The sequence below is a fragment of the Thunnus maccoyii genome, chromosome 7 (assembly GCF_910596095.1).
Source record: "Thunnus maccoyii chromosome 7, fThuMac1.1, whole genome shotgun sequence".
Classification (NCBI taxonomy): domain Eukaryota; kingdom Metazoa; phylum Chordata; class Actinopteri; order Scombriformes; family Scombridae; genus Thunnus; species Thunnus maccoyii.
The window spans coordinates 4,641,796-4,653,851 of record NC_056539.1 but is presented as its reverse complement, the minus strand read 5'-3'; the positions used below and the strand labels follow the sequence as shown (position 1 = coordinate 4,653,851).

The following is a 12,056-nucleotide window of genomic DNA, read 5'->3' as shown; positions in this document are numbered from 1 at the left end:
TGGTTTTGTTCCATCTTCCGCACAGCGTTATAACCCACCGGGAGTTTCAGATTCAGAGTGTTTTGATCTGGCAGCGCCAGAGAGAAGAGAGCTACCCCTCTACCTGGAAAGGAAGCCAGGGACTGGGGCAGTCATGGCAGCAGTGGAGTCATAAAATCTTAGTAATTTTCCACTTCCAAGATGAATCTCTCGTTGGCCATGGTGACAAATATCCTCCGACCGGTTGACTTCTGGCCTGGTGCCACCAGTTACGACGTAATGTTGATGTAGTGATATGATATATGATCGGGTGTCTGCACAGGGTTTTATTTTGAAAATTGACCAGATGCTCTATGTCTTTCCTGTGTGCAACTTCCTGCCTGACTCATCTGATCCGTGCAGCTTGACGTGGCTTCCGTCAAAAATAGACTAGGCTCGTATGTTTAGCAGAGCAGAGCGAGGAGCCACTTCTGGGATGCTTCTGAAACATGCTGCGGCACGTCTGATGGGATCACAAGCATTGACTAGAGTGGCTGCGATCAGATCAAGCTGTCGGAGTCTTCAGCTGCAAAATAGGTTTCAAGAGGTCCTGGATGGTCTGTGCCCTGTGGTGCATCTGGAGTCCTCTGTGGACGGTTGTTATGCCAGATGGCCTCCTTTCTCTCTGGACCAGATTTGCTCAATGCTCCTGGCTGCTGCTGTTACTGCCACTCTCCTAAAACCTCTGCTGAACCTCTCAGAGGGTCCTGCCTCCTGAGTTGATGTCAACAGTCTCTGCCTCCCAGATGGTCCAGCATTAATGTTAGGACATGTGATCATCTGACCACAAGGCTCATGATTAGAGGAGCAAGATTTGTATTCCTGATAGAATTGCCCCATAAAACCTTACTTTTAAGACAACCTCTACTGCTGTTCCCAAAAGTATTGTATAAAGTATTGATATTAAAACTACATTACAGACAACAACAAATATTTTTACACATTGAACAATCAAGCACTTTCTATGATGGCTGAAACAACCTTAAACCTAATAATTACTGTGGCCTTAACAAATTCACGCCCCCCCCCCCCCGCCCCCCAATTTTTCTGCCTCCATAATCCCTGACCTTCTTCTTGGGGAGAGGTTGCGGCCATCGTTCACAGAAATAGCCTGCTGTCATGTGGTGCTTACCCTGGGAGACAATATACTAGATGCTCTCCTGGGGGAGAGGCCTCTGCCATGATACAAAATGTATAAAACAATGTTATGTATGTGTTTGGGCTGCACAGTATGGCCTAAAGTGTTTTTTCATCGTATATGTAACATTTTTGAAGAGCAGGACAGTGAGAGATTAATGTGCTCACCAGAGGATGTTGAGCACGGTGCAGGTTGTCAAGCCTCCAAGAACTGCTCTCCGAAACCACAAGATCTGAAAGAAGATACAATACATGTGACCAGCTCAGGCAAGGTTATAGAAGAATTTTGCTAAACAACGACACAATAGGATCATATAATCCCGAGACAATAACAATGAAAGTCAGTAAAAAATAATATATTCTTAACAGCACATACAATACTACAGGCTGCACCCACCATTTGCATCCACACATTTGTGCACTTACACACCTAAACAGTGCTGGAGAGAACCCTTAAAGGCTTTTCAGTGACTAGGCCTGACGTTGTCTCTGTATGATTAATGCAAAATATCTGTGATTAATGCAAAATACCCATCTTCAAAGACACTGGGGACAACAATGTCAAAAAATATAAATCATGTACATTTGGAGTTGTTTTAGCAAAGTCAGATGTAGGTGGTTATTTATATATGAGGCAGAGTATGTTATTCTGACAAAAGACAGTGAGAAATGAGACACAGGCTGGCTGTCAGTGACAGTTTGTCAGGAGGACATAAACATCAGGGTACTTCTATGTCTTAGAAGCAGAAACAGTGCCTAACTTACAATGTCCTTCAGACATGGCTTGGTTGTGTTATGTCTCCGACGGCTGTCCACTGGAAGTGCTTCAGAAGAGGCACGTCTTCAAGAGGCTTGTTCTTCAGTCATCAGATTATGTTGTTTTATTTAATGTACCTTGAGTTTTGGGCTTAATTTTAGGGCTAAGATTATTTCCATTATGCAATCTGCCAATTATTATTGAATTAAAATATTGAAAAATGCCCATCAAAGTTTCTGACAGTCAAAGGTGACATCTTTAAATTGCAGCAAATCAGCATATTTGCTTGAAAAATTTTGATTTATTGATTATAAAAAAATGTTGCAGATTAATAATTTTTTTGACTGGCTCATTGATTAATTGACTAATTATTTGCTTCTTCTTATTTTCTTTGTTAAATAAGTGTTGGCAAACTGTGTGTTTCTATAAAATGCTTTCTATGCTGTTAATTTAAGGTTGTTTGGAAGAGTCCTTGCCTACAATCAATGTCTTTAACATGCATATAGAAGACACAGTTGCAGCCTATTTGTCAACAATGTGGTTATGGATACCTTTTGCCTGTATTTTACTTTTTTTGTTATTTTTAATTTTGATAAATACTGACTTTTATATACTTTCACAAAATAATTGCACTTTTTAGAGGTGCAAGTTGCAAAAAGTTTGTGCCTTCACAATAAAGACTGACTCAGCCAGCAGGAAACCTCAGCAGGGATGGTGAAGACAGTGGCTCATAGGCCATTTCTCAATTTAGTACATTGAGTCTACAGACAAGCAGGCAGTGCAGGATGTAGTGAAAGACTAGAATTACCTGTGTTTTGTTGTGTGAGATCTGTGAGAAAAGCAGAGGCATCACGTTTACAATCCCTCCTGTTGAGACAAAACGCAACAACAAGTCAATCCCACAGACAGTGTGATATTTGCCATTTTTATTTTACTGCATGCAGACAAATTTGATTTTTGATATCTTCATATGCTACATCCATCTTAGGCTTTCTTTTATGGCTCCTAACATTATTTCACTCTGTTGCAGCACAGCAGTGTGTATTCTTAGTGTCCATATACAATATAATTAGGTAGAGTCCCAACCACAGTGATAACATGATAATCAACCAAGATTCTAACAATGACGCGGTGCCTCAGTGAACAGAATGTCAAGTTGCTGTTTGATGTGCTTCATGATGGTTCAGGCACACTATGACTGGAGAATAAACTTCTTTTATCAAATTATTGACATTATGAATCTCTTACCTAAACAATATAAAAATGACCTAAATGTATTCACATTACAATTTTCAATAAATAAACGACCAGTGGGTGGATCATGAATCATATCGGAAGTGAGCCAACAAGCGAGAAAACATAATGCAGTCATATAGTTACAGAGAAGTTACTGTTAATTTGTATCATTAAAGTAAATATGACAAATTATTGGAATATATACAGATTTTAGGTCAGATTGTCCAACGCCTACATATAATGGACAAATGAAGTTTTCAGAACATTTTCTACTCATTTCTTCATCTCCAGTCTACAGGTGTTGTGTGCCTTCTTTTAAGAAGCCTGAATCCACAATCTGACTGGAGTTTGCAAAACAACAAGTGTGTTTCCAGGTGTTGGAGAGTACTACTGCATATGTGAAAATAGTTTGTGTCTCCAGAGGGAGCTGTGTGAAATCTGATAAATTGCCTCAAGTGATGTCACTTTCCAATAACATTTGGAAAGTCTAGAAGAGCTGCATGATTCAATTATTTTATCCCCATTCAAGTTAGCAGAGGACTAACTAGAAGTTAGCCAGCTTGGCCGGCGGAAGTCTCTGGGTGTGCATTCAAACAGCCAGTGCGGGAAAGTCCCTCCCAACATGAGATTTAAAAATTCTGTATATTGTGAAATACAGACAGATTTATCTGGCGGTGATAGGCTTAATCAGCATTGTGTGAACTTGTTTGGCAAGGGCTTGAATGTAATGGACATTCATTTATATGTAAAAGGTCCACACCGCAGGTTTAAGTTTTGATTAAAATGACTTTACAGTTTATTGGGTCTGTACTAATAGTTGTCAGTTATTCATTGAAATGAAAGTTCACTGGGGTCAGTTCTGATATTGTGGTGTTTTATTTATTCGTATTTGAGGTGTCAGTCTACATAAGATGCATTGAAATCTGTCTCACTCTACTTTAAGAAGCTGCAAACAAACCTAAAAGCATTGTATTAGTCTGGGTTTCAGTGAGTAGTTTTAGCGTCCCATCATAGCCTGAATGTTGTTAGAGGCTTTTGAAACCTGACCAGAATGCAATTCTGAGGTAAACACAATCCTTTTTCAATCTTAGGAAAATGATTTAAAGTTTTTCTATGCTGTTCTATGCAACTAGCAATGACAAACTGCAAAGCAGCTGTCACCGCTGGCAGTTTGCATGTTCAAATGACCCTGTGAAGTAATGAAAGCTGGTAGGAAGTACAGTCAGAGCTGTCACAGGAATGCTAATGAAACAGAGCAATAACCCAATATGCTGCCACGGCTGATGTGTTGCAGTGACTTCAGGAAGCCAAAGTACTTGCTAGTGGTGTGAATGACAAAGCACACAGAAAAACACACATGCGCACAATGACCGGATCTCAGACCTCTATCAGTTTTCATTTCAGTTTTTGTTGCCTTATTTAGGTCTGTGCGGCTTAACAGATTGTACACTGACTGATACGCTGAAAATTCATGTTTTTATGCAAAAGAAAGTATGACATCAACTGTAGGGATTACTGGTGAGGTGAATTTTCAATGCAAGTACTCGTCTCTTCTCCTCTCCTTTCATCTCCCCTTTTCATGTTTCCTGTTTTCCTGCTCCCTCTTGCCTCCGCTATTCTGCTTTTGTCTGCTCTCCACTAGTCTCAGCTCGTATCGAAAAAAGGGAGGATGAGGAGAAATGGGAGAAAAGAGGAAAACCCGCTGTCAATCCCTCCCATCAACGTTTATGATGTTGTGTCAAAAGCAAACAAACAAAAGTCAAATATCTTAAATATATCTATACTTTAGGCAGGTTCAGTTCAAGTTGTCCAAAGATACAGTGATAAACACACATCTGTATATTTAAGTAAGATTTAATTAATATTCCTTACGAACTCAATTCTACTGGGAAGAAATATTTGATATACCTCTTCCTTGGTGGCAGGGGTAGCTTGATTTTTGACTCAATATTCTTTTTTTTTATTTAAGATCCTTCCAACAAGACAGATGCTTTTCAGATTAGATTTATAAAACTGTCAAAATGTTGTTCCTGTAATGTTGATATTGAGGATGTGATGCATTTATTTTGTCCTAATGATGTTGCCTTGTGGGTGAGATAGCTAGAACTTTGAGTATGTGCCCACAAACAATAAGACTTGACTTGAAAGGGGGTAGCTGTCTTGTCCTAAATGTTGTTGCACTCTTGGCTAAAAAAGAAAAAAAGAAAGTTTGTAATTTTATTCTGGAGGGCATAAATACAAATAGACAATGAAAGCGAAATGATTATTAGAGGAAATGTTTTGAATGAAGTTGTTTTTATTTTCTTTTTCTAGAACAATACTTTTTATTTAGATGTGCGGGATGTAACATTTATCTTGTCTCAGTAATTATGATATTTTATTCATAAAAAATAGGAAATCCACACACTCATTACTCAGATGCATTTATTTCAACAAATGAAGGCTAAGGAGAATAAACCACCTCACTGGAATAGGTTGCGTTTTCCCTCAGTTTTTTATTATTAATACATACATACAATCAACATATTTTAAAAAGGTACATTGCCATACATCCCACTGAATGTCAGTGGGATGTAGGGTAATATTTTCAGGGTGTTTGACAAGATTTCCATCACAACGCTATTTCTTATCACTGCACCTTTTTCACATTGTATTTTCTAAAAGAGCACTATATTTTGGCCATTTTCCTGTGACCATAACAATTTGTTTTCCAAATCTGGTGGTCAAATCTAATTATAGGTGGCAGGCGCAACATCACAGGCCTTCAGTACTCTTGGCCCAAAAAAAAAGGAAGTGCTGTAAAAGAAGGAGCATGGACTGGAAAAAGAGGAAATTCAGAAGGTCAGGAAGATGAAAAGACAGGAAGGAAGAAAGTACAAAGCTGATTCTCACCCAGAGCTACTGTGCCCATTAGGAAAGGTTTCCCCATCTGACTGAAGTCACTGCTGCTCTGAAGGCCGACCTCTGACCCCACCGCAAATGTCACAGCCACCTGAGACACACAAACACACACAGGTCTTCTGTAACAGGATGTTTGCAACAGCATAAGCAATTGTAAGACTCATTCTGTCAAGTCAATATCAAGATGAAGGTCTTGCGGGAAGGTAATTAAATCCTCCACACCAACACAAACAACACAGGACAAAACAGCAAAGATGCATGTACATTTCAATCTAAGACAAACAGTAGAAGAGGATGTTAGATGGTGTCTTATTGAGGATTGTGACTGCTGCAGGTGATGGACATGTTGGCAAGTTGGGAGCTGCTGAAGTTTTCCCTCAATCAGCCTGTGGAACAAAATTACATTTACATATATCAATCTAACTTTAGATTAGGGACAAATGCACAAACCATGACATAAACGAAAAAGATAAAATTCAATTAAAGCAGAAAGGAACCATTATGGGTTCATTAACTTTAAAAGTTCTTAGACAGTCTCACAGTCTACAGTCTACCAACTGAGCTCCTCTGAAAAGTCCATTTGAAATCAAAAGTTTTGTACTTTTACACATCTGTAGTTTTCCACTCGTGCTTTACATGACGTTTACGAGCCAGGACTTCATGGGCTGCAGCATGGAGACTTAATCACATAATTATGTCCTTTATAGTTCAAACAGATGAAGGTTGCTGAGAGCGGTGAGAGCTCTGCAGTCCCTGTCAGCTCTAACTAACGATTCTCCATGGGTTCGTCAATACTTATGACATTTTTAAAAAATTATGAGAATATGTAAATATAATGTAAAATATAAGTGCAGCTTTAATTTATTTCATATCTAATCTCCTTTGACTTGTTGTCCGGCACCTGTGATTCACTTTCAGATGTACATACAGCACAAAACTCCCTGTAGTGAAACACTGACAGCTGCTTCAAATGGCTGGAAGTTGGCAGAAATGTAAAAGAAGAAATCAGTTTTGCAGAGAGTAGACAAAGACACAAACCAACAGCTGCAGGGTCAGAAAAAACATTTTTTTTATTAAGTTTGTCCTCTCATACTCTTTCTAAAACTCTTCTGAAAAGCCAGTTAGCCTGTGATTTAGACAGCTTAAACTCAATTTTGTCTTGTTTCAAAACTCACTTCACCTAACTGCTGCTATGTTTCTCAATCCACTGGTAGCAGGTAAACTGGTGGTTCTGTGAATCTTGTATTTGACCATTTAGCTGCAAACGTCACCTAAACAAAAACACTTTAAATTTGCCCCTACTCATTCATGTGCACTTAATCTCACAACAAACGACTTGCCAGATTACACTGCAGCTGTAATTATTTCTTGCCAAATAATCAGTCCTCAAATTCATGAATTTAGTTTAGGTTACTGAAATTCGATTCTCAAAATAATTCATGCAGGAGTCTTGTTTCTCACCCTGCAACCATGACACTGAAGAAATGCCTTCATCAGCCATATTCGGCTGATTTATGTGTTGTGCTGTCAAGCGCCATCGCTATTACAGCAGTGTCAGAGTGGAACTGAACACATTTACACTGACAGTTGAAGCAGAGATGTTTGTGTGAAATTATAGTTGACAGATGTCCCCTCTGACAGATAAAGGTAGTCTGTGTAAATGTGGAAGTTATTCAGTTTAACGTTAATTATGACACAGGCTTGGAGGAAATAAAACGTTGATGTACCACCGTGCAACCTCTATATTCTGGATCTGAAAGTACTGTGTGGAGAAATCTATTCAAGTCCCCCACCACACAGAAATATGTTTTTCTTTTTGTTCCTACAGTTGAATGTTTGAGCTTCACTGTGCAGAATGATGTATGTGCAGAGTTTGACACTAGAAGGCTTAACATTCATCTGCTGAAAGAGTAAACTTTCTCTATGCTCATTGAAAATACCAGCATGATTTGTGACATCACAACTAGTTTTAAAGCCTATTGTGGTCCAGTATAAAACTTACGCAAGTGTGATGCTGAAACTTAAAAACTCCAGTGCACAAACACTGAGAATGAACTTTACAGTGAGGTAGGAGACATCTTGTGTCCAGCAGTTAAAGGTATGAAATGAAATATATTTGCATATTCATAGATTCTGGAATTTTTACTGAGAGAAGGGGGAGACGCCATTTTAAGGATTTGAACTTGGTAATTATACCATTTTTGTGGAAAAAAACATATCAAACATGCAGTGCTGTTCCAAGCAGAGTATTTTTATATGTCTTGATACATGTCTGGAGGGGATCTTTAAATTACTGGAGTAGCTCAGTAATTACCTGCTAGCATATGATTTAAATCATCAAACCCCACGATTTCTTGCATTATGATCAGAAGAAATGGCCCCATCTAGGCAGATCACTCTTTCTTTAGCGGTCTCTGTTGGTCCTTTGTCGGCATGTTGTTCAGAATGCAACGAAACATGATGATTTAATGCAGATTTATGAAAGTGAAATAGATTTCATGGAGCAGAGGCTTGTGGCTTTTACTTTCAGTTTGTTGTTTGTTGGAACAGCTGGTAACAGCACAGAGCAGGACAGATGTCTATGCATCTGTTAAAACTGGACAAAATGTAGTTGAGTACATTACAGTGTTATACGCTGAGGTGCCACCGCATTAATGGCAGCTTGTCTACTTCCACCTGCATCTATAAGCAAAGTGTCAATAGTCTGGGAACAAGGGATAAAGATCTGTGTTGAGAGAGACAAAATCCACTCTGGATGCTTTGGTGAGACCACTCAGCTACCTCGCTGTAGACACAAACCAATGTGCAACATTTAGAGAGATAAGTGAGCCCTGTGTATGTGTGCCCAGAAAATAGAGTAACCTTTGTGTCTTAGTGCAACTAAGACACACTCTGGTCTCTTTCCTAATGGAAAAAGAAAGATGTGAAAATGCTGGAGATGAAGATAAACTTATATTTACTATTTTCCAGCCAGGGGTAAAAAATTGAGGTGAAGTAGGAAAACACAAGAGAGGAGTGGAGTGAATAAGCCAAATAATTGAGACAGAAGAGGGGAGATGTGTGTTGAGGAGGAGAAAAGGATGAATCCAGAAAGCGCAGAGAGAAGTGTGAGGAAATGGCAGGACAAATGTGTTGACAGGGATGAAGGCAGCGAGGATGAGGAGGAATGAAAGAAAAAAAGAAAAGGAAAGGAGAGATGAGAAACAGGAAAAGAAGATTGGTTCTAATGACGTGAGTAAATTCCCGTTTGTCAACTAATGCTTTTTAGATGAACTGAAACCTCAGTTAGACCTCTTTAAAAATCTTTGAGAAATTGTCTCATCATCTCATGGTGGGCAGTTTCATTAGGGCTTGGAGGAAGAATGGACCACATTTTACTTAACCACACACACGCACCATAAACCTGACTGCATTGTCCTCTTCCAAATGATTTGGCCGCCTTGCACCGGGCTGCAATATTCCCCTGCTGTCACTGGGAGCCAGCATTAAAGGTTCAATGACAACTTTATTAGAGGTGAGAGTCTGGAGTCTTAACCAATTATAAAACCTAAATAAATGTCACACTAATTATTTCCAGAAAGCCGTGAAATTGCAGTCGATTCTCCATGAATAATCTACCTTCCAACACAATTCCACAACTCGATGCGTGTGATTCATTTAAAAGTGTGTGTGAGCATGCGTGTGTGTTTGTGTGTGTGTGTGTGTGTGCGCGAGTGAGTGTGTGTGTTCATTCACCTTTCTATGTGGGGGTTGATGCAATGGCCAAAGCTTCATTCGGGCCTATTTCACAAAGACTTAATAGAGTTCTTATCAAGGTGTATCAACTTCATTTGGGCTCCAATGTTATTTTATTCAACTGGAGGTTTTGTGTGAAGCAATCAGTCAGATGTCAGGCCAACAGGGGCTGCTTGAGCAGCACATTGATTTGGATGAAATTATAGAGATGAGGGGTGAGGTGAGGTGAGGAGAGGGGACAAAAGGAGAGGAGAAAAGACAAGAGGGGACAAGACAACATGAGACAAGAAGAAAGGAGACAAAAGGAGAGGAGACAAGACAAGTGGAGAAGAGAGGAGAGATGAGGAAATGAGATGCGATGAGAGTAGAGGAGAGGAGACAAAAATAGATGAGACAAGTGCACTGGAGACGAAAGGATACGAGCTGAGACTAGTGGAGAGCAGACAAGAGGAGAATAGAGGAGGCAAGAGGGAACAAGAAAACAGGAAACATGAAAAGGTGAGATGAAAGGAGAGAAGAGACGAGAGGGAACGAGCAGCACCGGCCTGCCCTATATGCTGAATACGCTATTGCATCCAGCAATCCTTTTTTTTAAATAAAGAAAGTTGCTGGGCAGAGGCAAATTTTATAAACAGGCAAGGCAACTGCTTGGGGCCCCCAGCATGAGGTGGCCCCCGAGGGCTGACACACACTGTCTCAAAATGTGGGAATTCCCCTTAACTGCGGCACCATTGCAGCGACAACCAGTACTAGGAAACCCCCCCCTAAGGGGCCCCATCTCATTGCCATCTCTGTGACCAGCGCAAGTTTGTTTGCATTGACTGTGTAAAAGAGAGAGGAATTATCCATCCAGGAGTGAAAAAAGAAAGAAAAAAAAGGAAGAAGAGAAAAGAAAGAAGGACAGTGGTGAGTGGAGCAGATAATGACAAATGATGGTAAATGATTATTGATGATAGAAAATGGTAAGATGAAAAGTTAGTTACCAAAGACACATGATGTCATGTAACATGTAGCCTCGCTAACGTTTTAGGAAATGGCAAGAACTTGTCTGATGCTGTCTAGCAAGCTAGCAAGCTGACAGATTTTGGTTGCTAGCTTTTTACATTGAGATTATATAAGACTAATTAAAATCTAATGTAAACTAAATGAATAGTTTTAGCTTTCAGCCTGTAAAACTGATTAAAGTTAAGTAAGTCAAATGGAATAAATTCATAAAAAAAGATGTTGCTGGGAGACATAAAGCCAATCAATGGCTCTGACTTAGTACAGGGGGGTCCCCCCTGTCCTCATAAAACAAATAATAGTTTTATATAGAGTTAAACTATATACTGTGTATGTGTGTGTGTGTGTGTGTGTGTGTGTGTGTGTGTGTATACACACAATTTTATTTCACAGCTCTTGGCTCCAGGCAAAGTAATGTGACTAAATATGAGACAAAAAGGACATGATGAGAGGGGATGAGAAGAGAGGAGACCAGGAGAGAGAAAAACAGAAGTAAAGATTTGCATCTGTTGCTTTGATTATTTTTCTCTTGATGGAAACTTAACATTTATTAATTGAAATCAGTTTTACACAACCTATAAAAATATTTCTCACATATACAAAATGTACTATTTTGCAGGAGTTTTATACTTCATTTAAAATCCTCCTCCAATCAAAATGTGTTTTTATTCTTCTTCCTTCAGTTAAATGTTTGCACGTACATCATTCTGCACAGTGAAGCTTAGAGTTTAAAACTCTTAAAGGCTGTTTTCACATTCATCTGCTGAAGGAGGAAAGTTTCTCTGTGCTCACCTTAAATCTGAGTTTAAGGCATGAGCATTATTTATGACATCACAACTAGTTTGGGCCAAATGTGGTCCAGTATGCAACTTACATAAGTGTTATGTGGAAACTTGAAGCCTCAATTGCACAAACTCTTAGAATGGACAGTGAAATAGGAGAAATTTTGCATCAGTAGTTACATTTTTGAAATAAAAATATTTACATATTCATAGATTCTAGAATTTTCCATGAGGGAGAAGGATGTTATCTTATGAATTTTTAAGGAGGTAACTGAATTTTTTTGTGGAGAAACCATATCGGAGCAAATAGTTAGTCATAGCAGAGTATTTTTACATGTCTTCAAATACATCTGGAGACCATTGAGAAGGAGATGCTATCCTTGGTAACAGTAAAAGTACACTAAATGAAATTGTTATATACATGCATAATGTCTGATTTGCTATAGTAGGTATGATGTAAAGAACTACTGGAACTTTGGAGAAAACAC

At 39.1% G+C, this 12,056-nt stretch overlaps 1 protein-coding gene across 2 annotated transcripts in view; it reads right to left on the bottom strand.

Annotated features, from left to right (window-relative positions):
* The window catches only part of si:ch211-51h4.2, an 87,075-nt gene that overhangs the window by 33,711 nt on the left and 41,308 nt on the right, over positions 1 to 12,056 (bottom strand). For both annotated transcript variants that reach the window (XM_042416184.1, XM_042416185.1), the window contains 3 exons: positions 6,041 to 6,140; positions 2,721 to 2,779; positions 1,324 to 1,388 (listed from right to left, as the gene is read on the bottom strand). In XM_042416184.1, coding sequence (XP_042272118.1) covers positions 1,324 to 1,388; positions 2,721 to 2,779; positions 6,041 to 6,140 — 224 coding nt within the window. The remainder of the gene's footprint in view (positions 1 to 1,323; positions 1,389 to 2,720; positions 2,780 to 6,040; positions 6,141 to 12,056) is intronic.